The 27,361-nt window shown below is 46.1% G+C and overlaps 1 protein-coding gene across 1 annotated transcript in view; it reads right to left on the reverse strand.

Annotated features, from left to right (window-relative positions):
* LOC116909251 (dedicator of cytokinesis protein 2) overlaps nt 1-27,101 on the reverse strand; it is a 148,809-nt gene extending 121,708 nt beyond the window's left edge. The window contains exon 1 of the mRNA XM_032912772.1: nt 27,014-27,101. Coding sequence (XP_032768663.1) covers nt 27,014-27,056 — 43 coding nt within the window. The 5' untranslated portion in view covers nt 27,057-27,101. The remainder of the gene's footprint in view (nt 1-27,013) is intronic.
* Between the last annotated feature and the right edge of the window lie 260 nt (nt 27,102-27,361).

Raw genomic sequence — 27,361 nt, forward strand, 5'->3', positions numbered from 1 at the left:
ATACCATAAAAGCTTATACATAAGTGCAGAAAGTGCTGCTGGGTGATTGGTTCTGGTCCAAGCTTATTGTGGGTAACTATAAAGAAGTTCTACTGACTTCTATCTTGATTGGTTTCCAAGGACACAGAACATAAGAGAACATGTAATCAGTCTTGGCATCAGAAAGGTTCCTAGTAACAGCAGAAACATATGAGGAAGTTGCCTTTTACTGGCAGGCTAGCCAGGTAACAGTTACCTAGGTCTTAACATTTTACCTAGGCTCTAACATTCCATCTAGGCCTTAATATTTTACCTAGGCCCCAACAACAAGAAATGCCAGGAAATTCACCCACTTTCCATACTCTAACTCACCAAATTGGGATGCCTTGTGTTCTCTGTCTACTCCATCTCAGCAACAAGATCCCAACATGAAGGGTGCTCCATGACTCCAGTATTTACCTGGTCATCTTTGTCTAATAAGTATGACAGATTGAGTCTAAACTGCCCTTCATGGGTTTATGGTTAGAAAGCCCAGTTAGAAAGCTAGACTGTGACACCACTATGAAGGTTGTCAGCCTTTAGTACATTGAGCCTGGATGGTGGAAACAGATGGCTAGAGATGGGCCTTTGATGACACTCTTCTCTAATTCCAGACATTGCTTCCTGGTCCATCCAGATATAACAAGTCACCACCAGAAGCTCCCACCTCGAGACAGAGCCACTCTGCCATGCCTTCCATCCAATGACGGCCAGAGATTCACTTGAAACCGTGTGCCAAAATAAACCCTTCTCTTCCTCTCAAACTGTTAGATCAGGCATTGCGTCACACCAGGAGGACATCTTATCTGTTTCCTACGCCACTACAACCAATCTAGACTCACCCAAAGCAAACCCTCAGGCTTCAGTCATGCTGCTTCCTAAAGGTTGTAGATTCATGGATGAGTCCTTAGTATTCAGGAATGTATTCCCATCCATGGGTTGGATGTTGAGCTCAGTAGTAAAGTGTGTGTGTGTGTGTGTGTGTGTGTGTGTGTGTGTGTGTGTGTGTTCCCTGCTTGCTGTCACCTTTATAGCTCAGAACACTCACTCACAGAAGCAACTCTACAGTGACCAATCGCAAAATCATTAAAAAAAAAAAAAAAGCCAACTACCACTCCCCCACCCCACCCCCCACCCACGGTCAGGGCAAAGACTTTAAGAACAAAACAAAATCTTTCCCAAACCCTGGGAATTCAGGATTAGGGCTGAAATACTTTCAAGAATAATGGTTTGGAAAGACACTCCCCTACACCAAGGAATTTAAAATGCTGTGCATGGGGGCTGAAGAGATGGCTCAGTGGTTAAGAGCACTAATTGCTCTTCCAGAGGTCTTGAGTTCAAATCCCAGCAACCACATGGTGGTTCTTAACCATCTGTAATGACATCTGATACCGTCTTCTGGTGTATCTGAAGACAGATATGGTGTTACTTATATATAATAAATAAATGAACCTTAAAAAAAAAACTGTTGGACCATGGGTTCCATAAAAAAAAAATGCTGTGCATGAATGTTAGGCATATTTGGGAGTGGGGAGGGGAGGTAATGGGGCTGGCGGGGGAGGGGGGTGGGGAGGGGAGGAGATGTAAGGAATCGCTGAATTCTCAGCTCTGACTGAATCTCAAGAGCCTTGCAGGCAGGAAGTCAGGCTGAGCAGAGCTGCAGGGGCCTGGGTAAGCCCTGAAGGCTGGCCAGCACACAGAGCCAGCTGAAAGACCAGACTCGTTCCCTTTCTTTTGACCCCGGGCACTTAGAGTCTCCATTGACTACCTACATACAACAAATAAACAGACATATTTCTATAAAGTTCCTAACCATCTAAATATTACCACCATGTCAAGCAATATCCACAGGTCAACAAGGAGAATGTGTCTACCACAGCTATTACATCCTAATAATATTTGAAGTATCTACTTTCCGATTCAAAAGTATGAGTATGTTAAGAAGGAAGTACAGCCAGCTCATGGGGAGAGATAAATTAAGAGAAAATTGGGCAAGAGAAAGGACAAATGCTGGACTTAGGAGATGAGGGGTTGCATCAACTGTCTTACATGTATTTAAAGAACTAAAGGAAACTAGGACAGAAAGCAAAGGAAATAAGAATGATGACTCCAAAGTAAAGAATATCACTGATGACATAGAAATCATAAAAAAAAAAAATGGAGCTGGGTGTGGCAGTGTGCAGTTACAGTCCCAGTACTTGGAGGCTGAAGCAGGAGGATCATGGGTTTTGAGGGAGGCCAGTGTGGTTTCACAGTGAGAACTTACCTCAAAGAAAGTATACAACAGAATCAAATAGAAACTCGGAACAGAGGCAACAATAGTAAATATGAAAAAGAAAAACAAAAGACAAACAAACAACAACAACAACAAAAAACTTACCAAGAACTTTAAGGGCAGAATTGAGAATGTGGAAGAGAAAATAGGTGACCTTGAAAATAGGACAGCTGAGATCAAGTCAGACCAAGATGCACGGGGACAAAACGGCAAACAAAAATGAATAGATCAGAGATCTGCATACTGCCAAATGCACCCATATTCCCATAATGGGAGCCCCAGAGTGAGAGGAATGAGAAAAATGGGCAGAAACAATTTGAAGAAAATAATGGTCGGATCCACTCAACTGCAATGACTCAAGTCTCCATAGCAGGAGACGCAGTGAAATGAAAGTAGCTAAACTCACAGCCGTGCACACCTGAGACACGGTTAAATCCAATTATTATAAACAAAGATGAAGAATGTTAAACAACCATACAAAGGACTTTAATGAGACAAGGACATGGGGTCCCCTTTAGAAACCATGAAAAGGAAAAAAAAATCTAGAAATGGAGAAATCTATAGCTCATAAGGTTTTCCTTCAAAAAGGAAGAGAAAATTAAGAAATGAACAAAAACTAATTCAAAAAACTGAAACCATAGTTAATATCACAGTCTAGTAATATCATAATATATAATATAGTATGTATCTGATATAACATACATATAATATAAAAATATAGCTAATAATCATAGTCTCAATGAATTAATGACTGAGATAAATGTGTAAAATAACAATGAGATATTATAAATAACAATATATAAAATAATAATAAAAATATCTATGATAGCAAACAGAACATAAAGATGATTATAGTGTCACAGAAAGGGTTATATAAGGCTGGAAAGGAACATAGCATCGCATATACTATGAGAACAGTTAATTTTAACTCCAACTTAAAAAAAAATAAATGAATGAATGAATGAATGAATGAATAAATAAATAAATAAATAAATGTAATTAGTTGTAAAGACCAAGTTAACCAATAACCACTCACAAAACAGCTTTAGAGGCTGGAGAGACAGCTCAGCGTTCAAAACACTGACTGATCTTCCAGAGCACTCCAGTTTGACTCCCAGCTACCCCATGACAACTCAACCATCTGTAACCCTAATCCCAGTGAGATCTGACACCTTCTTTTGGCCTCTAGGCACTTTTCCCATGTGGTATGCAAGCGAAATATTTATACATGTAAAAATTAAAGTAATTAATGTAGCAACTTGTGTTCTCATGCTAATTGTGTTTACCCAAAATCCTGTTTGCAGTGTCCTGCACTTAGGACTAAAGGAAGCCTGCCCCCAGTTGTTTTTTGACTCTCCAATAAAGTTATGTAATAAAGGCTGTCAATGGTTGGGCAGGGAGACAGAGGCGGGACTTTTAGGATTCCCAGGAAGGAACTGAGGAAAGAGGAAGAGGGGATTCTGCCATGGTGTGGGCGTGGGAGACAGACTGCAGGAAAGGTGCTGGAGGGAGAGACAGCTGACATGTCCATACAGGGGGAAAGCGGCCCCAGGAGGGCTGCCAGGCGGGGTCCAGGACAGCAAAAATGAAATACAGATTTAGCATGTATTAACTCAGGAAGGAATATTGGAGGGGCATTGGGTTAGCCACGTGGAGTTAGGGAGTGGCCCAGCTGTTGAGCTGCTTAAGGAATTTTAAAAATAAGGCTATGTGTGTGTTCGTGCCTTTCATGAACCCAGAGCGGAAGCAAGTGTAAGATTCAAACTTTAAGGACAAAGGCTGCCTTAGGGAAACACCAGGTGACTGGGACTTTAACATACTGTCCAAAGAATTTAGGATAACACCCTATTCCAGGAAATGAACTAACCACCCTTAGCAGTCCTCCATCCTTGTGAATGAGCTAACTGCGAAAAGGGAAGGACGCTTAGCAGTCCCGCATCCACGTGCCAAAGATATCTCACCATTGACAAATGTAAGGGGTCAATGTGCGTGTATAAAGGTATGTGCTTTTGTTTCCGGGGGTCGCCTCTGTCCAGATTACAGAGCCACCCCAGTGCACTGGATCATTAAACCTCTTGCTTATTGCATTGATCTCCATCTCCGTGTCTCTGTGATTGGGACATATCCAGTCTTACACAAGAAGTGCGCCGCCAGCCGGGAGTTCAGAGTGGGTTAACATATTACCACTTCGAAATAATTTTAAAAATTGAATAACCTTGAAAATATTTACAAAGGGAAAACAGATTTTAAAAGGAAATAGACACAGACAAGTGTGAAAGAGGGACAAACGAAAACTGAGGACGAAGATGTCCATGTGTAACCATGAAGTGATGACCCCATGGTCATCATGGATAACAGAGGGAAAACTAATCACGTGCAAACAAAGTTGTAATGGAAAACTGAGGAGCAACGAAAACAGAGATGCAAAATATGCACAAAGCCAACATCCACATGAAAAGAGAAAATCTCTCCTCAATATCTACTTTAGAATGTACACGGAGATTAACCTCCTGTCAAAAGGCAGAGGTTGCTGAGATGGGAAAGCAGGCCAGCAGTTAAGAGCACGAATCACTTTCGCACCCATCAGTACTGAGCACCTACTTAGGGAGGTTCACATGCCTGTGACTCTAGCTGCAGGGGACCCAACTCCCTCTTTTGTCCTCTGAGGGCTCTGCACAAACCCACATACTCATAAGTATACACACAAGTGTACACACATAAAGACACATACATACACATACAAGTGTACATACACAAAGACACATACATACACATACACACACATACATACACACATGCATACACATACACACATACATATACACACATGCATATTCATACATACACACACATATATATATAATTTTTTATTTTTAAAAAAGGATTATAGGAAATAATTTTAAAAGTCCCAATCCAACTACATGTTGTTTACAGAGACTAGCTTTAGGTACTCAAATAGGTCTGATGAGAGAGAGAGAGGAGAGAGAGAGAGAGAGAGAGAGAGAGAGAGAGAGAGAGAGAGAGAGAGAGAGAGAGAGAAGATGAGGTATAGTTACAAACATGGACCCAATTGATAGGCAGTTCTACAACAGTAGTTGAAGAGCTCATTAACTGGCTATCAAGGCACAAAGTCAAAAAGGAAACAGGAATTGGCCAATACCACAAACAACTGGACCTGGCCAACATCTGTAAGACGCTGCTGTCTAGAGCAGCAGAGTCCCTCCTCTCAGTGTGCAGGGACGCTGCAGCATAGGTCACAAGCTGGGCCGCATAGCAAATCTCTGGCAGTTAAAATGACTAAGATTATGAATAGCATCTTCTGTGACCACAGAGAAATAACAGAAATATCAGAATCAAAGCTGAAACACCACACACACACACACACACACACACACATACACACACATACACACACACACACAAAATCTCATGTTAATATGTACATAGAAAACACACAGAGACATTGTGCATACGCACACTCCAAAGAAGAAAAGCACAATGTCGTATTACTTCAACATGAATTCTCTAAGATAGAAGAAATCAATATTTATTCTTTTTAAACTCTTCCACAAAAGAAAGGAGGAAATACTTTGCCGGGTATTATGGGTAGTCTTGGCTTAATACAAGAAATTTATAAGAGCAGTATCCCTTGTGAATGCAGACACAAGAGATTAGCCAACAGAATCTAGCAACCTTATTGAAAGACACCATGGAATCTCACTGAGAATGCAAGAACTGTTCACTATCCAAAACAGTAAAAGAAATATACTTGTATCAATAGCATAAAGGAAACAGGTTACATGATCACACTAACTATTGAAGAGAAAGCATTCGCAAAATTTATCGGCGTCTTATGATTAAAAGATAGTCAATAGTTGATAGAATAGCTTCACCCAGAAGATGGAAATCAGTTACCGCATGAGTCAGACCTCTCTATCTCTGTGACATATACTTTGCACAGGCAGCTTCGTTTTGACTGACAGTTTCAGAAGTCTCCCTCACTGCCCTTGGCTCTCTTGCACCTGGGTCTATGTATGAGGCAGAGCTTCATGGCCATGGAAAGATGTGGCAGAGTCCATTCACCTCACAATGCACATGAATCAAGGAGAGAGAGAGAGGGGGGGGAGGGAGGGAGGGAGGAGGGAGGTGCCACACATAGAGTCCCCAAGGCCCTCCACCTAGGCCCCGCCCTCTAAATTTAGCACCAACAGTTGATGACCACATTTGCAGGAAGTAAGTCTGTGGAGGGCATTTCATAGTCTGACTGCAACAGGTGTTTATCTTATACCTTCAAAAGTTAACTCAAAACATATCAAGATCATAATGTTTATAAAAGTTTATAAAACTTTTTCAAGCCCTGAGTTAGCCATGGTTTCTTAGATACATAACGTGTTGGCTTGCATGAGAATGGCCCCGTAGGCTCACATATTTAAATGTTTGATCTCCAGTTGGTAGACTGTTTAGGAAGGATTAGGAGGTGTGGCCTTGTTGGAGGAGGTGTGTCACTGAGGGTGGGTTTTGAGGGCTCAAAAGGCCACCCCAGGCCCAGTCTCACTCACTCTCTCTATTTGCTTGCTGTGCGTGGGTTGGGGTTAAGCTCTTAGCTACTGCTCTAGCATCATGCGTGCCTGCCTATGGCCATGGTGCTCTTGGACTCACCTTCTGAAACTGTAAGCAAGCTCCCAATCAAATGCTTTCTTTTATAAGTTGCCTTGGTCATAGTGTTCTATCACAAACCCAACTAAGAACTATAACAAAAACATCTGTTATATAAAAATAGGTAGAAAGCTAGCCAGGTGGTGGTGGTACATGCCTTTAATCCCAGTAGTCTGGAAGCAGAGGCAGGCAGATCTCTGTAACTTTAAGGCCAGCCTGGTCTACATAGTGAGCTCCAGGACAACCAGAGCTGCACAGAGAAACCCTGACTTAACAAAAACAAACAAACAAAATAAAACAAAACAAAAAAGTTAGGGTTTTACTGCTGTGAACAGATGCCATGACCAAGGCAAGTCTTACAAAGGACAACATTTAATTGGGGTTGCCGTACAGGTTCAGAGGTTCAGTCCATTGTCATCAAGGCGGGAACATGGCAGCACCCAGGCAGGAATGGTGCAGGAGGAGCTGAGAGTTCTACATCTTCATCTGAACACTGCTAGCCAAATACTGACTTCCAGTCAGCTAGGACTACTGTGTCAATGACACACCCACTCCAACAAGGCCACCCCTTCTAATCCTTCCACTCCCTGGGCAGAGCTTATATAAACCATCACAGAGAGAGATTAAGAGAAAGAGGTCATTTAAAAACCTTCGTGCATCCAAGGCCACAATCAAGAAAGTGAAATGATGCAATTTTTAGGGGACATGGTTGGAGCTGTCAAATTATACAGGGTTAGGTATCCAGGCTCAGATGTACAGATACCCCACATTTGACTCTTACACGCGGATCCTAGTTTTGAATCCTTATGTTTACGTGCCTACACCGGAGTGTTTGTAGAAATCAGACAGCTAGAACTGTCCCAAAAGAGGGAAGGAATGGCCTTAAGGGCAGTAAGACAATAGAAAATATGTAATATTAAAGCAGACAGATGGAGAAGTTGTGGGTGGAAAGGTTAGATGGAGAAGAAGACAACCTGAAGGGGAGGGTCAATAAAACTAAGGATGCGTGAAATGGACACATGCAAAGCCACTACTTTATAAGATAATTTAACACACACACACACAGACACACACACACACACAGACACACACACACACACACACACACATATATATATATATATCACACACACACACACACACACATATATATATATATATAATATATATAAAGGAGTTTGTACAGACTCACCCTACAAGGATGGATAATGGCTCCCAGAATTGATAGGTTACTAAGCACAAACCCCAGTGCCAAGCATGGAATACGTGTCTATGAGATGATGACCAGAGAGTTCCCAGCGTGCTCCCTCCCTGCGAATAATACAGGCTACTGCCAGCTTGCTCACAGAGCTGGATAATAAGACCCTGTTGAGGAACCCACCACATGCTTCGGTTGCAGAACACAAAGAAGACAGTTGAGAACTGAGCTGGAGGCTTCCTCCCTATTGACTGACTCTCATAGTGCCCAAGGGTGCTCTCTCTACAGGCTGCTGGGGGAGAGAAATTACCAACGGTCTGACCCAGTGGTGACCCTGCATTCTACAGCGATGATAATCCCAGCAAGATACCCCACCTGCTGGCGTGATCCTGAGGTGACTCCTACTGGGATTGCAAGACTGTTTCTGTTTAGATTTGAGGCCTGCTTTATGCCTGATCCTGTTAATCTAGTCAGAAACCAGGATAGTAAAATGGGACCATTGCCAGGTTCAGGGAATTGGGAAGAAATAGAGAGGAGAATATTAGGGTACACGTAATCTGATCAAGGACATGGGGAAGGGGAGGAAGGTAAATGCAGAAGGAGGTGGGAGGAGAGGAAATGGCAGGGTACAAATGACCTGATAGGCAAAATGGGAAATGGGGGACCCTCAGAGAAGGGAGAAGGAGGGAGACACAGAAAGGGGGAGGGAGGGAGGTGAAATAACTACATGGTCAGAAAAGGCCACAAGGAATCATAGTGTTAATTATTCACACACACACAAACACACACATACATACACACACACACACACACACACACACACACACACACAACCTACAATGCACATAATTCAGTTTTATAAATATACTATAGTTTGGGTCAACTTCTGTCCTCTGGCTGACAACGGTCCCTTCCAGAGCCAAAGAACATCTAACAAAACCCTCAGTACCAGACATGAATGAGAAGCCCTCTTTTGAGTTGTGTGCAAATGCTGTCTAAGAGTTGTACGTCCTCAAACACACAACCTCCCGGTGTTACCCTTAGTTACTCCCTAGAGGTAAAAGGTACCCTATCGCTGAAGACACCACACACTTCAGACGCAGGGCCCAGAGGCTCCTGAGCTGGAAAGTACCTGAATGTTCTCTCCCCGAGGACTAGCTTCTGTGGTACCAGAAAGCACATGCAAGTTTCCAAAGGAGGGAGGAAGCCAACAGTCCGACCGACCCAGCTATAGCGTCTATAAAGCACATCGATGTCCAGCATAGCACAACAACCTTAAGGGTGCAGTAGTGGCACACATACCTTGGCAGTCACCAACATCTCCAATTGGATTAAGACCTGCTCAACAGGAGGAATGCTATACCTGGTATCTGAAACCTAGATATCTACTCAGTGTTAGCATTCCTTCCAGGCTCTGCCCCACAGTTACCTGGCAACGGCCAGATATGCCTGACTCACTATAAAAGGGGCCGCTTGCTCCCTCCTCTCTCTCTTGCTCTCTCGCTCTCTTACCCTCTTCCCCCTTGTCCTTTCTCTCCCCATCCCCCTCCCCTCTCTCTCATGGCTGGCCTCAACTCCTCCTCCTCTTCCTCCTCCTCTTCTACCTCTTCCTCCTCCTCCTCCTCCTTAACATGGACCCCCACCACACTGCACCTCTACCAAACATATCCCTGACCTTCTCTTTCTTTTTACAAAACACAACGCTCAGTACTAATGAATTCATGGGGTTTTTTTTGAGGAAAATCTACAACCACTTGTTTCCTAAAACAGCATAATCCCTAAAAACAATCTATAAACACTTGTCCTTATACCCAGAGCTAAGTGTCGTCTTCACTTCTCAGCAAGGAGATTTCTCTTTGCAGCAGACTGAGACCGTTAGAGAAAAACCACAACCATTCAGAATGCAGAGTTCTGGAGCTCAGTGCTAATGGCTACAACTGCACAACACTCCAGCATCCAAGGCTCAGGAACCATTGCAAAAGAGGGGGCGGTAAGGCTGTGAGAGGCAGAGGATCAGGGAGTCTGCCGTGAGATGTCATCTCCGACTAATATTAGAAGCTACACACGTAACATCTCACCAACACTGCTGTTGCAATGTGAGCTGAACAGGGTCGACATGAGCAAACACGCCTAAGCGGGCAGGGAAAACCCCACAGGGCCTCAATCCTACAGAAACAAACAAAAACACAGACAGCTGAGGAAAACTGGGAGTAGGAGAGACAGCCCTCCCAGGAAAGAGCACACCGATTGGTTGTCCAGTGCCAAATGGTCGACTCTAAAAACATACATACCAGTAACATAATATGGAACTAGATGGGTTATATTTAGGGATATATATGCATATACAAACACATATGTGTTTATAGTTTTTTAGGGATTATGCTGGCTTAGTAAACCAGAGGTTGTAGATTCTCCTCCAATTACCATGACTCCATTAGTTCTGAGTAGATATCTAGGTTTCTGACACCAGGCGTGACATCCCTCTCGTTGAGTGGGTCTTAATCCATGGGTCTGAAGGTGAGAGGGGTATGTGAGAGGGTTTAGAGTGAGGATGGGAGGGAAGAGTGTTGTAATTAAATTACAAACTCAGGAACAAGCAAAGAAGCATTCGAAAAGAGCTCATGGGGGTTGGGGATTTAGCTCAGTGGTAGAGCGCTTGCCTAGCAAGCGCAAGGCCCTGGGTTTGGTCCCCAGCTCCAAAAAAAAAGAAAAAAGAAAAAAAGAAAAGAAAAGAAAAGAGCTCACAGATGGGGAGGTCACAGACCCTGCAACTACTGCTTCACTAAGTGGACATGTCTTCAAAGTGCCTTTAGCTGTTTGTAATTAAAACCACAAGATAGCGCCTCTCTCAGCCCTCAAAGAAGCTTTCCTTTGCAAAGGGCAGTGGTTAACTCAGAGACTTACAGCAACAAATCAGATCTGAAGTAAGTCTAGACTAGTCGGACCTTTATAAAGAACTCTTACATTGTACCAACAAAGTGACAACACAGATCAAGTTACAAATGTGCAAAAGTATTAAAAACTGATTTCCCCAGCAAACCACTGAACTGAGAATAGGACCCCGTTGAAGGAATCAGAGAAAGAACTGGAAGAGCTTGAAGGCTCAGAGACCCCATATGTACAACAATGCCAAGCAACCAGAGCTTCCAGGGACTAAGCCACTACCTAAAGACTATACATGGACTGACCCTGGACTCTGACCTCATAGGTAGCAATGAATATCCTAGTAAGAGCACCAGTGGAAGGGGAAGCCCTGGGTCCTGCTAAGACTGAACCCCAGTGAACTAGACTGTTGGGGGAGGGCGGCAATGGGGGGAGGGTGGGGAGGAACACCCATAAGGAAGGGGGGGGGAGGGGATGTTTGCCGGAACCAGGAAAGGGAATAACACTTCAAAAATGTATATAGAAATACTCAAGTTAATAAAAAAAAAAAAAACTGATTTCCCTAGACCTGCTGTGGTGGTTTGCAGATGCTTGGCCTAGGGAGTGGCACTATTAGGAGGTGTGGCCTTGTTGGAGTAGGTGTGTCATTGTGGGCGTGGGCTAAAGACCCTCATGCTAGGGCCTGGAAGTCAGTCTTCCACTAGCAGCCTTCAGATGAAGATGTAGAACCCTCTACCTGCACCATGCCTGCCTGGACACTGCCAATGCTTCCCACCTTGATGATAATGGACTGAACCTCTGAAACCGAAAGCCAGCCCCAAATATATGTCCTTTATAAGACTTGCCTTGGTCATGGTGTCTGTTCACAGTAGTAAAACCTTAACTAAGACATTTGCAAATGCCAAAGAGCACATGAAAAGACCTTTGGCATTAAAGTCATTGGGGAACTGGCAATACCACTAGAAGCACAGCATACCACCTCATATCATATGACCACCCATTGGTATGGTCATAATGTTTTTTTTTTAATTCTGAAAAAGATGCAGAAAAATTGTAATCCTCAAAAATTAGCAAAGGAACAAAACATGAATAGCAATTAGGGGACAGTGTGAGTGGTCTTCAAAGGCAAGCAGAATTAACATGGGACCCATTGATTCTGCTCCTGGACTCTCACCCCAGGTTGTCAAGAATTCAAACCAAAAACCTTCATATGAATATTTATTGGATACTGTTAGCATAAGCTAAAAGATCAAAACAACCCTGATCTATCTTCAGTATCTGGATAAGCAAAACACGGTATATGCACACAATAGAATACTGTGAAATCAGAGAAGGGTTCGAAGTACTCATACATGACATAGTACAGAAGATCTTAGAAAAACATACTAAGTAAAAGGATCCAGATCCAAAGAGCCATCAATACTTTGTTCCATTCTATTTACATGAAAGATCAGAAACAGATAAACAGAGGTGCCAACAACTAAATGGTTACTGGAGCAGAGAGAGGGGTTACTGCTTAATGGCTACTAGATTCATTGTGGGAGAAATGCAGTCTTGTACCGCTAGGCAATGGAGGCGGAGCCGTGGCCAGTGCCACTGAACTGTGCAACCTAGCATGGTTAAAAGAGCAAACTGAGAATTCGTGTGCTTAGTCAGAATTATCGAGAAATGTCTGTGCACCGAGCACCTGAAGCGCAGTGAGGTGCTAGGAGGGAGAGGTGTGCTGGTGAGTAGGATAGCGGAGAAGAAGTTTGGCAGGAGGAATAGGCTCATCAGCAGTGTCAAGGATGAAATGGACAGCCCCGCCCTCCTCCGGAAGCCCAGGCCGTTAGAGAGTATCAGGTATCACCAGGACGCGGGGTGACTGGGGGCTCCCTGGGATGCAGCATCCACATCCTCACAGCTCTGTTCTCTCCTTAATCAGGAAGGAGAGTGCCCGGGGTCCTTCCACATGAGGGCGGTGAGCCCTGCTGCTACCCACTCTGGGGACAGTGGGTCTGTTTCCAGGCACCACCTGCCTTGGCAGCTGCTGGCTGCACTTCCTCTCTGTGTCTAAAGGTAAGTGTTACCGTGCCAGGTGGGACTGCAGTCATAGGCATCTGGAGAGAAACTATGTAACCAGGTCTCAGCAACCTGGGAGTGTGGACTGATACTAATCCGGAGGAGAACCAATGTTGGTTGTTCATTTGCCTTGGACTAGACGCTGTTCAAAGCTCTCTCCTCTTACAGGTTTACTCATTTAATCCTCACGGCACTGCTTCCAAGTACAAAGAATCGTGTCCATATGCCAAATGAGAGACAGAGAGGCCGGTAAAATTACCTAATCCCAGCAGTGCCTGAGCTTGGAGAATACTGTACCATGGGCTTGAGCCTGTGCGTATCCTGAGAGACCTCTAGGTTTTGTAAAGATTATTCTGCGTGGCGGACAACCCCCTCCCAACTCATCTCCTTTCTCTCCTCCCTCCCTCTTCAGTCTCCCATCTCTTTAGCACAATGTCCCTCTAAACTCCTCAAAGAGAGCTCAGTGACTTGGAAGAATGCCAGCTCTGCCATTTAGTTGAGTGTGGCCTTGGGTGAGTAACTGCACCTCTCTGGGTCACATTTTCTTAGGAGGAGTGCACTAATGGTACCTCTCAGACAATGCTATTGGGATACTGAATGGGGCCCAGTGCAAAACGTGCCCTATGGCCCTAACCTCCTGAGGAGAGTATTCTTGGGGATGGAAATTCGCCCCTGGGAGGCATCGAAGCTTAGAAAGCAAGAGGCAGAGTCTCAGACACCAGCTCAAGGGGTCAGTCCTGTCTTTCACTGGCTCTGGCCTCAAGCACAAGACCACAGTGTGCTATTCTCTCAGTTTGTGCCCCAAGAGAGGAACCTGGGTAGGGTCTGCCTGCCTGAGTGTGTGTGCCGCACTTGCCTTGCTGTAAGCCAGACACCCTACACTGAGCAGGAGACCCCACCTTTCTAGGCCTCAGCAGCTCCAGCTCCCGACAAAAAGCATAATATCTGTGCACCAAGCACCTGAAGCGCGGTGAGGTGCTAGGAGGGAGGGCTGGTAGGATATTATGATGCCCTCTCTGGCCCCAGGCATATCTGTAGCTGGTCCTTAGACCTGTGCTATCTGGGCCCAGGCACTCAGATGAGTAAGCTAACTGTGATTCGCTAGCTGTTACGAACCATTTCTGAGACTTCCTGCTTCCTCTAAGTAACCTAGAAATGAAGACAACACCCAGTCTTTTTTTTTTTTAACACAAGGCGGCCAATCAGAACTCCAGATGAATAAATGATGTAACCACAAGCCACCTGCAATCTAACACCTCCCCTGCCCCTTATAACACCTGGGGGTAAGTTCTAGCACGTTTCCTCATCTGCCGTCCCAGTTAGCCAAGATTCCACGTGGCCATCCTCGTTCTCAATGGGGATGATTTTATTCTCTGTCAAAAGATTCCGAAAAGACCCACCAAATATTAATCATGAAAGGCACGAAAGGCCGGACCGTCTGCAGGATCAACACCCCACCTCAGTAAGAGCTTAATCAGTGTGTGCCCCGTTTCTTTTAAGCAGTATTACAAGATCTCCGAAAGCCAGCTTACTCGGAGCACCACTAACTCCTTCCCAGCTTCATGCCACCTTTAACGCCACTTCCCAGCAGTTTGCAGACAATGGCACAGAGGGTCACCATTGAGTGAAGTTAAACCTTTATTTAAGAGCAAGAAGGGGGGCTGGGGATTTAGCCCAGTGGTAGAGCGCTTACCTAGGAAGCGCAAGGCCCTGGGTTCGGCCCCCAGCTCCGAAAAAAAAGAACCAAAAAAAAAAAAAAAAAAGAGCGAGAAGGGAGAGGGCCCCAGGGCTCAGAGGCTTCTCTTCTGCATAACCAAACGGTTTCTCCATTCCCTCTACACGTGATCTGGCTTACAGTCCTCTCCGCCCGCCACTGGCTGCTGGCACTTGGACACATGCCAGTGTGCTAGTGTCCTTGTTAAGCAAGCTGTGCACTGACTCTTCTCCTCCAACCCAGAGGTTGGACTTGGCCTTGGGGCTGACAGGGCTGCAGGATCCACTGCGGTTTCCACAGAAGGAAACCACCCAGATGGGGCTTTGCCTATACAGCAAATCAGGTCAGCACACAGCACACGAGGAGGGCAGGGTATACTGAGTTTTGCTCAGTCTCTTGTGGCTTTTGACTGGAGTCCTTTCCCTCACACCCTGCCCACGCCTGTCAGACAAGAGAGTTCAAATCTGTCAGCTTAAGATGTCTCAGAAGCGTTTGTAACCGTGTCTCCAGTGAAACGTAAGTATCGGTCCCAAGGACTCACTGGTTGTAAATAACGAAAGTAACTGATAACCACTTATAAGCCCGTCCTCCCTTGGCCTGAGGACCTGTGTTCTCAAAGCTCCGTTTTTAGGGGAAAACAGACAAAGGAAGTGACTCTGCTCACCAGTACCAGCTTCAGTTCAACTTTTCTAAATTACTAACAGGAAACTCCAGGGCAGAATGGCACTCTTTGCTGAATGTGATTGCTTATCTCCCACCCTCTGTTTGTTTCTGACCAGGCTGAGGGAGGGCCTACTTGTTCCCACTCTACAAAGGCACAGCCCCTGTCGGCATTCTAAGCGTACAATGGAAAAGGCAGAAAATCATCTAGGACAGGAGCTGGTGGTGTGGCTTGACAGGTCAAGGTCCCTAATGTCAAACCTCACAACCTGTGTTCGATTTCCCAGGACTTGTATAGCCAAAGGAAAGAACCAACTCTTTCAAGATGTCATCCGACCTCCACACTAGAGCCTTGGCATACACACACACACACACACACACACTAAACAAACAAATGTGGGCAAAGGACACTTCTAGAACAAGCACCATTGATATCCTGGCCATGACATAGGCAAATGGGAGACTTTACTCCTAGCCTCAGTCCTTAGCCAATTTACAGCCAACGTCCCATTTTAGCCTCCCCATCACGGATGGTCCCATCTCAGGGGCCTAGCTCCTCACAAAGGACTTGAACATCTCCTGCCTCAAGTGCTACACCCAGGAACAGCAGCAAAAAGTCAGTGAGAACCCATGAAGACATTGTTCTCACAGCCAAGGACTGAAGAGGTGTCTCCAAGGACTGCAACCACCCGAGGCCACTCACTCCAGCAAGGACACATATAGAAATCCCAAACTGGCAATCCTCAAAACAGCTATTGTGAGGCTATGATGGGATGCCTATCAATCCCGGAAACTGAACCATCCAGAGAGGGCCTTGGAGCTTGGGTCCTGGGGCTGCACATCCCCATGTCGTCTTTAGTGAGTCAAAGTGATCCCACTGAGTGAACAGGAATCAGGTTGGGATTCCAACTCTGAGTTCTCTAGTCCAGAGGTCCTCAGTTTGGGACTATTTTCCCTCTGATGATATTTACCTTTGCCCTAATTTGGAGCCAGGTAGAAGGCTGGATGCTGCTTGGTTCACACATGGACTGAGTATGTACCGCAATGGCTCAGGAATTGGAGGTGGGTCCCAGAGTGGCAACACTAGGACATGGTGGAACCCTCAAGAGGCTGAACTCAGTGGAAGCTGGAGAGGTCATTGGGACGTGGCTTTTGGAAATGAGATTGATTTATTCCCCCAGAGAAAGTTGTTATAAAAAGAAGCACTTGGCCCCTTCCCAGTCTCTGTCTTCTCTTCCTCTCATCTCTACTCTTAGCCTGGCAGCACAGGCAGCCCTGAAATCATCACCTGCTGCTGAATAGACAAAGCCAATGATCACTCTCAGGTCTTCAGCCTGAAAGCTGTGACCTAAATAAACCTCTTTCCTTTGTTAAGTATTCCGCTTTGGGTATTTTGTTACAGCAACAGAAAATGGACCGACACAGCACTGTATAATTGAAGAGATAGACCTATATCAAAGAATCACGTCCAACTCACAGTATCAAGGCGGGTAAATCCTGTTCAGAATGATGTAGATGTTTTCCATAGCACAGGCGCACGCAAGTGCATGCACACGACTTTCACATATACACTGTGCAGTTAGAAAGAATAAAATCGACCACATAACCTCAAAGTCTCTGACAGTCTCATGAACCCTTCAGGTTGGAGGATTAAATGTCTCTTGTTCTCCTGCACCCTCTGAAATCTGGTGGAAGAGCCACACAAAGGAGAAACAAGGAGCTCCCTGAACTCTGTGGTAGGGAGCTGCAGGGCACAGCAGCTGTGGTCCTGTGAGGGAAGTGAGACTATGAAGAGAGGGAGGAGTAGAGCAGGGGCAAGGAGCAGAAGAAGAGCGGTGGGAGGGTCGGGAAGGGCGGGGTGGGGAAGGAGTCAGAATGACCTGTGAGGACACAGCAGCGCCATCTCAATGGATTTCCAGCCTGTGAACAAGTGGGATTGATTGGCCCAGTGGCTGGCTGAAAGGGTCATCATCAGGAAAGACGTCAAGATCTGTGGTGCTTTCATAGGGCACAGCCTCTTGGAAGGAAAGGGATGGGGTGAGAAAATGGAGGCCGGATGGAATAACTCAGTCCATCTGAACCTTGTAAGGCCCAGAAATGGGAAAACTTTGGTTCTACCTCCCTGGTCCCTCCCTCATCTATCCATCCATTTATCCCTTCATCCATCTATCCACCCACGCACTCATCCATCTATTCATCCTTCCACCCAGTCAGCAACAGTTAAAGAAGCAGGTTACATAACAACTCCAGATAGAGGGTCAGTCTTGGCATTATATTCTATGGAGGGTCCCAGACAACTCAACAGAGGACTGAAATGAAATATGATAAAGTTATAGCAGGATCCTGGTAATATGATACAAGGGATCCACCTGCCCCAACCTGAGAAACGGGATTAGTAGTAACTGTGGGATATTTGTAACCTCGTCCAGAGATTAACTACTGGTCTGCATCCTCAAAGGCAGGGTTGCTCTGTCACTATCCATCGGGGCATCATGGAGGCAAAGTGATCTAAATAGATCTGAATAGATTGGAAACAAAATGAAGAAAGAAAGAGGAAGAATGTTTTAAAAAAATGTTTTTCCGACTCTTGGCAGCTCTTGAGTTCAAGAATACTTTGACACACAGAGTCTTGGCTATATCCATTATGACAGTTTACAGAGTGGTTACTGAGTTCGCTTTCTCGGGAACTTGAACTAGCTTCCACAGATGGGGTGACTGACTTGTAACACAGACTATGCATGTACAGATGGGCCTACAGCTTCTGCTGGGCTCTCAAGGAACCCATTGTTGAACAATTAGATTCTCTGCCCTCCCATGTTCTATTACTCTTGGGCTGGATGGACTCATAATGAATCCCAGTGGAGCTCTGCCCTCAGACAGCAGACCCCCCTACCTGGAAAGGCAATACATACTTATTAATTCAGATATGATGGGTGCCCCACAAGCTGGTGATTTGGAAATGTAATTCCTGAGTCCTTGCATTACGATTTGATGACATCATGAGTGTAGAGCCCAAGGTGGCTAGGGTTACTTTGAACAAGAACGAAGACTTGAGTCGGTGTACATGTGATGTAGGGCACGTGGTACCGCCCGCCATGTTTGTAAGCTGCAAGAACCCTCAGCAAATGCCAGAGAAGGTGCCCATGCCAAGTTCTCAGACTTCCCAGCCTCTAAAACGATAAGCTAAGCCAACTTCTATTCTTAAACAATTTCCCAGTCTGCAGGTGTGCTGTTATAGCAATAGAAAGAGGGCCACAGTGCCAAGTGGCAAGGCAAAAGGACTGAGGTGTGATTTGCAAAGAACCTAAAGTGGGCTGGGACCCTCTCTCAGCTTCCTCACCTATAAAGGTAAAAACATCCTCCTCCAGGGTACTGGTGAGGTTCGGACACTGAAACACAGGTCTTTCTAGATGCACTGTGCTATGAAAGGGTGAGGCAATTCACTGTTTAAAGGGAGGCTGGTGACAGCTTAGACCAAGAGCGAGTAGAGAGATCCCGCACGCTGTTGTGGCTCTTCCAGATGTTTATGTCGGAAGCCATGAGGACCACCTCAGACACCTCTCTGCCTCTCACATCCCACCTGCAGTACTATGTCCAGAAGTGAGGTTTCTGTGTCAGCACACCTGAAGCCACCCTCGAGGGTGAGCCACTGCCGCCGCTGTCTCACCAGCCTCTTGGCTATGACACTTAACTCCCTTTTCACATCCCGTGAAACCATCAGCCTGAGCATAAGGATGTGACAATTCTCTACTCTGCCTCAACCCCCGAAATACCTCATCCCACTTTCCCATCAAGAATGAAGTCTCCACAATGCACAGAAGTCATTACTCCCCATGACCACCTGCCACGCAGTCCATTCTTACGCTTCCACCCTTAATCCAGCCGCCGGCCTCCCACTCAGCAGAGGGACTTCCTCCTGGAGACGTTATTGCTTTCTTACTGCCTTACAATCAAGGATAGTCTTCCCTCAGGAAACTCCCTCGCTGCTGCAGCCGGTGAAGCAAGCACAAAGTCTCACTTGGCAGGTGTGGTGGCTTGAATGAGAATGGACCCTAGGGCTTCATACATTTGAATGCTCCGTGCCCAGTTGGTGGGACTGTATATAAAAAGGATTGGGAAGTTTGGCCCTGCTGGAGGAGACCTGTCACTGGGAGTGTGCTTTGAGGTTTCTGAAAGCCCACACCAATCCCAATTAGCATCTCTCTCTCTCTCTCTCTCTCTCTCTCTCTCTCTCTCTCTCTCTCCTCCCTCTCTCTCTCCTCCTCCTCTTTCCCTCCCCCCCCTCTCTCTCTCTCTCCTCCCTCTTCTTTCCCCCCTCACTCCCCTCCCTCCCTCCCTCCCTCTCTCTCTCCTGCTCCAGCACTGTGCCTTCTGCCATGCTCCCTGCTGTGACAATTGTGGATTCTGATCCTCTGGAACCAGGAGCCCAAGTTAATTGTATCGTTTTATAACTCGCTTTGGTTGCAATGTCTCTTCAGAGCAATGGAAAAGTAACTGATACCAGGTAGACCCACAGCACTCAGCCGAAACCAGTGTTTCCGCTCCATGGTGGCTGATCACACCAGTGAGGGTGTCTCAGGGTCTGCCCCACTACAAGTCACCCCTGGCCTTCCACCCTCCACCCTCATGTTACAATGCAACTAGAACCTCTTTCCTTCCTGCAGCGTAACCCATGACCCAACAGCAGCAGTGTGTGGTCAGCACTATGAGTTCTCCGAGAATAGATGCCAGAGAGACATCTGTGACAGCAGCCATCCACATGTTGGTCACATCCACATCCCGCTCCTCCAAGCTCAGCTTCTGCCACTGTGAATTTAAGCCAGTGCTGAAGCTGCCTTGTCCTTGTTGGGGCAGGGAGACAAAGGATGCACTTCTCTGAGAACAACAAACAGGACATCTTCAGCAGCTCAGCGACTCAGCCTGACTGCTCTTGCACTCACAGCAATCACAGGAGGGAAGGATGGAGGGAGGTAAGGAAGGGGGAGGAAGAAAAAGAAGGAGGGAGGGTTGGAGGGAGAGGGATGGAGTGGCTAATAGAGGTGGCATTTGAGGTGTCTCTACTTAGATTCCTCAAGAGTTGGGTACCAATGACAAACAACATCACCCCCATTTGTTCATTATATACTACAGAATATAGGCTGTGGTGCCCGTTATTGACAATTAAAGGTCAGTAAGCTTTAGAAGCAGCAGCCTATCCAGACATCCAGAAATGAGCAGAACATTATGGTACCACACTCCCTGTCTCAAGAGACAACAAATCCATGAGGATGCTGGATGCAGGAGAAAGCCGAGTTTGGAAAAATGCATCTTTCAATGGAAATTGAAAACTGGATATTGACTGGTGAGGTTCCCCTATATCTGCGTAGTAGGCTTTTACATGGACTTAATCAATGCACCCAAAGGGTATTGTTGCTGACACATCACAAAGGAAGAGGCCAGGGACCAAAAAATTAGCATCGGGAAGGAACTAAGCTTTCAATCTCGTGTTTTTGTTGCACCAGATGAATATCTTGGGACAGGTCCAAAGACACAGTTGGCCTCTCTTCCAAAGACAGGTGTCCCAGGATGCCTGCAAGCATTTCCTTTAGAACTATGTTCCCACTGCTCCGGGACCTGCAGACGATGCATGTTAAGACCCTTCTCCATAACATGCTCCCCCATGGATAAGTATTCATGTATTTCAGCAGGACAGCGCATAGTTTCTAACTGTATGCTTGTTGATTGACCCACAAGGTTCATTACCAGAATATAAGCTCCTAGATGGTAGGGCCCATATAGGGCTAATTCTAGCAGCCCCTGGTGACTAACACGGTGCCTGGGACTTGGGGGATAACCAACAACTATGCAAGAAACAAGGGAAGGACGAACTAGTGAGCCAGCAAGCGAGTAAACAGTGTTTCTTGTTGCCTTGATGACTAGGGCAGTTGAACCAGTTCCTCTAAAGGAGTGTTCGCTCTCACTATTAGGGAAGCCTGTTGCAGGCATGCCACACATGCAGATGGCATGGTCCCCTACACAGACCTCTACCTAGAAGAGTACTGTGACAAGTCCTATGACCCAAATATAGCCATTAGCAAATTGAACTAGACCAGGACAATGCCTCCGAGTAGAGGAGAACCTGTATGTAGGTTAGCAGTGACTTGGGTGGTCTTTTTAAAATTAAAATATTCCTTAGGAAGCATTTACTTTTTTTTTTTCTGCTTTGAATGATTTTATAAAAGGGCTTTGTTTCTGTAAAGTACAGACTTCGAAATAAACTCTTTGAGTTCCCAAGTACGATAGTTAAGGTAATAACCATTTCTTGTGCTAGTATAAGATTTGTCTTTGTTTTTTCTTATATTTTTGAAATTAAAATACAATTACAATATTTTACCCTTCTATTTCCTCTTTAATCTCTCCCCATGCCCACTCCATTCCCTACCCCTACCCCCACACACACATACAGATTCCCTTTCTCCTTCTCAAAATCATGGCCTGTTTCATGGGTGGCCATCTTAAAAAGGTGAAACGGGTCCCCACTCTGGATCTTCCCTCTTGGAACACAGAAGATTCTATGGATGACTGAAACCATACAGATTTCAAGCAGGGGTCATGGTGGGGTGATTGAGAAAGAGTGATGGACTCAGATGGCCAGGATAGTCTGGAGAGGAGGGCTGAGGTATTTAGTGAGGCTGGGAAGCCAGGAGAGGAGGCGTTGGTTTCCAAGGCTGCCCACGTTCAGACCCTTTGGGAGGCCAATTGTTGCATGTCTAGCAGTCTTTTTGCTAGACTTCCTGGATTTCTGGGTGATCCTCTTGAGCCTTAAAAGTGCATCACTTGCCACACACCACACATGTCTAAAATGAAGTATTTGAATAAAGATTGTTCCTCACAGAAAGAGCCCGGAGTACAATAAAATTCCCGCGTAAACTAGCTCTGTCCAAGGTTCTGAGCTATAAGCGTCTCCATATCCCTGAACTAGGAAGTAGGCAAGAGCCCTTCCATAGCTTTCCCGCTGAGACACAGAAGACCGACCTTTCTCTGCATCTGTAGAGCCCGCCATGACTTCAACCTTGGCCCCCAACCTTTAGAAACAGAGTGACCTCAGTATCCGAGAACATGAACCTATGTCAACACACTGGCTTTCTGGAAGTAATGGGGTTAAAATGGGGTCACTAGAGAGGGTTTCCTCTAATCCAGTAGAACTCAGTGTTCTCATTTAAAAAGGAAAGGTAGGGGCATACTAGCCTGGGGGAAATGTTGAGTGAAGATGGAGGAGACGTACTAACAAACTAACAAACTCAAATACCAGCCATCACAGCACTTGAAAAAGAGGCTCAGGAAAGATTCCTCACCCCTGAGCTGGAGACAAACTGTAAAGGACAAACATCTCACCTTTAAAGGATCAAACTATGCCATCTCCCCCCTCTTTTTAAGCTAGAAGAGAGGGAAACGAGAGCTACACAGAGAAACTCTGGTGGGTCATCTCTTCTCTGACAAAAATTAGGTAATTCTAAAAACAGGAAAGCCATAAATCCTCCCTCAAAGAGGCATTCTGTGGCCATGCAAACCACAGGAAGTAAACTCCAAGATAGATTGAGGGAGCCCTTCCCTGAGTCAGCCTCTGCTGGAAGCCCACACCCATTGCTTTTATCCTGGCACTTGGCTGAGACTTTTTTCTCCCTGGTTAGGCTGCCATATAAGGGCATACTCACAGCAACCCTGAGCTGCTCTTTCCTGGGTGCCCCGGGCATTAGTATGACGTACACTCTAATAGCCCTCTGCTCATTTCTTTTTCTTGTTAATCTGCCCTTTGTTTGTATAAATTACAGGGCACTGGCCAAGATAGGGAAAAACAGATTTTTTCCCCCTTCCCATTGAGTATAAGTGAGGCTCCATACAAATTTGCCTAAGGGCCTCACTTTAGAGGAAATATCATTCCATTTTTTCCACCATAATTCTCAATCAGAAGACTCCTGCCTTGAGGACTGACTTAGTCCCTGGCCACCGTGTGGCAGAGACCTCATGCGATCTGTTGTGGACTTAACTATGTCTCCTTGAAGTGCAAAGGCTAAAAAGTCTCAGTCCCTCCTATCTTGGAATAGAACCATATTTGCAGCAAGCACTTTGAGGAGATGAATAGGAAGGCCTTGGGGGAGGCCCTAACCCATTCTGATCAGCGTCCTTATGAGCAGACAAGGAGATGCCAATGGTACAGCTATAGAGAGGAGCAACCGTGGAAAAAGGCAATGACGTGCCCATTTGCCAATCAACTGGAGGCCACACAAGAAACCATCCTTCCTGGCAGGTTGGGCTTTCAGCTTCCAGAAACATGGAAAAAATGAGTGAAATTACTGAATATTAGCTAGGTCCATGGCTGTTTCTAATACAGACTACATCTCCCAGTTCTTGCAGGTAGGTTTGGTCATGTGATTAGGTTTTAGCCAATAAGGTTCTAAGAGGAAATGTGTGAAGTTGGATCTTCAGAAAAGTGTTCTTAAAGGGAAAGACCAGGCCTTCCACTTTCCCTTTATCAGTCCTGATGGCTGCAGAAAGAACCTGGTGGGTGGAGCTTCCGCGCAGCCTAGATCAGGAGGCAGAGCGTACATGCCAAGGAAGCAGCATGGAAGATATAATGGGCTGCTCGACCTCTCCAACTCACAGCATCTCTGGGTGGAGGCTTCCAAGGGCAGCAAACTGTGACTGGTAAATACAGGAAAGAAACTAATCGGGAATGAGTGTTATTCGATCAAGTCCACCTTGGAGTCGAGGTTCTGTGGATTTTGTGAGCAGCAAAATGAGCGTGTACCTCAACCAATCCACGACGTCACAGGTTTGCTTTCATCCTTAATAAACTTAAGCCCAACCGATACCACTTTGTCTTTCTGCCTCCTCCGTCCCTCCCTTCCCACATCACTGGCCAGTCTCACAGAGGATCAAGATTGCAAATGACAAAGGTCATGCTAATTTTGAGTGGATTTGGGTTGGACCTACTAAGTAGACAGTTAGAGACACGCAGAATTATTATTCATTGCCCTGCTAGTCTATGTCCAATCCCTGCCCATCTCTCCAATGATCTTAGTGGCTTTTTTTTTTCTTTTTTGGTTCTTTTTCTTCAGAGCTGGGGACCGAACCCAGGGCCTTGCGCTTCCTAGGCAAGTGCTCTACCACTGAGCTAAATCCCCAACCCTTCTTAGTGGCTTCTTATATGGGATATTCCTACTCAAAAAACCATAGAACCAGAACCACAGAAGGAAGTCCACTCAAGCCCCTCCTCTCCCCGGCTTTTTCTCTACAAACATCTACTAAAACCAAACCGGACTTCTTGCTTCATCCAATTGCTACTCACAAGCTTTCTACTTGTACCCATGGCACACCCCTTCGAGGGACCTCCTGGTATGGCGAAGAATGTCTGTCTATAGTACTTTAGAGTCTGAGGGCAATGGGATGGAAGAACCAGTTTCATTATCACCAAGGTACAAAGAACCTGGGCGGGGAGGGAGTCTTCATCTATAAAGTAGGAATAATAATACACCCTCACATAGATGTTCCAAAGTCAAAGACAAGAAGGGGTCCTGTAAACTTAAACCACTACCCTCTCAGTAGGCACAGCTGTTCCAAAATTGGCATTGGGAGTATCCTTTTGTGTCCATCTTGATTCTGCAGTTGTTCATTTTTAAGGTAAGTCCCTTGATTTTGGCCAGGAGTCCTCCCAGGTGCTTTACAATTGTGACTCCAGGTAGTGCCCAGAACAATATCATCATCATCATCATCATCATCATCATCATCATCATCATCATCATCATCTCCACCTCATTACAGATGAATAAACAAGTCTGGATTTGAACTTGAGTTTGGTTTCACAACCCACCCTTCTAACCTTCTCTAAACTCCTCAAGGCAGAAGCTGTGCCTTTCTTAAGCACACTGCCTTGCCTGGGAGGAGTCTACCCTAGGCCTTCTCTAGACCTCTGATGGAGTCCTGTGTCAAGGGTGCAGCAAGAATGGGAAATAACCTGGTAGGGAATTGCCTGCTGCCCAGTAGACCTCAAGGTGGCTAAGGATGGTTCTGGTGCCAAAGGAGCTTTAACAGGAGACATCAGCACCCCTTTCAATGGGGCTAATGGCACCCATTCTAAAGAATGAATCATGTAGAAAGGCACCCAGAGAAGGCCCAGCCGTCTTACCTCCTCACACTTTTGCCTCCCTCCAAGCCCTTGGGCCCACCCTGTCCAGCATCCTTCACAATGGAATGCTATGGAATAGGAAATAGTTAACCTGTCATTGAGTAGGGGAAGACGGGTGTGGTCAAGGTGTGGTTTTCATTTACCCTGCACTACACCATTGCCTCTTCTCACAGCAGATTTAAGAGCCCTTCCTTTCTGCGCATGCGTCCCCAGGCCAGCTCTCATGCCCTAGGACACAAGGGTTGCTCCGCCCATACCTCCTGCCCCTTTTCACTGTTTCTCTGTTCATGTGGAGATTGCTAGCAGGGTACCCCAGCTGGATAGGCCGGAGTTGGAGAGGCTTTAAGGTTTTAAAGGAGCCTTTATTGAGTCAAGTTCAAACTTCCCATTTTATAGACAGAGAACCTGAGACCCCTTGTGGATATGATTTGTCTGTTCTCCGGTGGGGACTTTTCATCTCAAAGTGCCTCAAAGTGCCAAATGCTCACTTGTGAATGGATAGATCTGAGAAACCCATTAGCCCTCTCAATCTGTGGCTCCAGGAACACAACATGTGGCACACACACACACACACACACACACACACACACACACACACACACCTCCTCCTGAATCTATCCTCCCCACCTCTGAGTTGCCCCTCAGGCCTGGCTTATTGACCTCTTGGGGAGGTCTGCGATCTGGCAGTGTGGAAATCCCCCAATCAACCTTTAAATTCTCACTTAGAGTTGGCAGGATTGCATCACTGGTGCCACTTAGAGTCACATTACCTGACACCTCCCTTCCCCCAGCCACCACTTCCGCCCCCAATTTGAAGCAGAGGCTTCTGGGAGCTTAGACAGCTGAAGCTGATGAGGCCGTTTTCACGGCGATCCTCGGATAATTTGACAGGACCCATTCTCTCTTCACAAGCTCTAACGAAGGACCCCCATTGGCTTCAGGCCGGCTCCAAACTGGATACCTGGGATGTTAGAGCAGATAGATCAGGGGTCACCTGACTCAGAGCAAACAAGCAGAGCAAACCAGCAAACGAGCCGGCTTTGGAGACAGGAGAGGGAGCCATGATGGCTTGAAGATTGGCCAATGGAGAATGCTCTGTGTAAAAAGCAAAGTCTGGCGCACCGGGCTGACTAGTACAAGGTCAACAAGGACACTTCATCTTAAGGATGTGTGAGGGAGCACTTGGGAGAGATACACTTTCTCTGCCTTCGTTTTCTCCTTCAACCCAGCGACTGCAGCAGAGAGAAGCCCTGTGTCCCAGACCATAAGTTAGCATGGTACTCCCTGTCCCCACCCGTGCTTGAGTTTCTGTCACATCTACCTGCATGAGGCCCTCCAGCCACCTGCCCTCCTCTACAGCGCAGACCCAATGCCCACACCTACCCACTCCGTGCCGCTCCTTGTCAGTTTTGCGCCAGGGGGCCATGGCTAGACCCGAGCCTTGAGAGCCTCCTGTCCTCTAGTGAAGAAGCTGACTGGGGTGGTTAGGCGCCTTGCAGGGCCCCACTTCCTTCCTCTTTTTAAACTCTCTCTCAAGGTCCGCCTTCCCCTCCTCTGGGTTCCCACTCCCTCCTCCCCCTTCTTCTTGAGCAGGGGCACACTCTTTTGCCAAGAGCTAGAAGACTGCCCGAAAAACTTGGAGACCACCCTCACTTGTCTCTTCCTCGGGCAAGTGGCTACAAGGCAAAAAGGTACTTAAAGTCAACTCAGACCACATGTACAGAGTTTCCC

The sequence above is a fragment of the Rattus rattus genome, chromosome 9 (assembly GCF_011064425.1).
Source record: "Rattus rattus isolate New Zealand chromosome 9, Rrattus_CSIRO_v1, whole genome shotgun sequence".
Classification (NCBI taxonomy): Eukaryota; Metazoa; Chordata; class Mammalia; order Rodentia; family Muridae; genus Rattus; species Rattus rattus.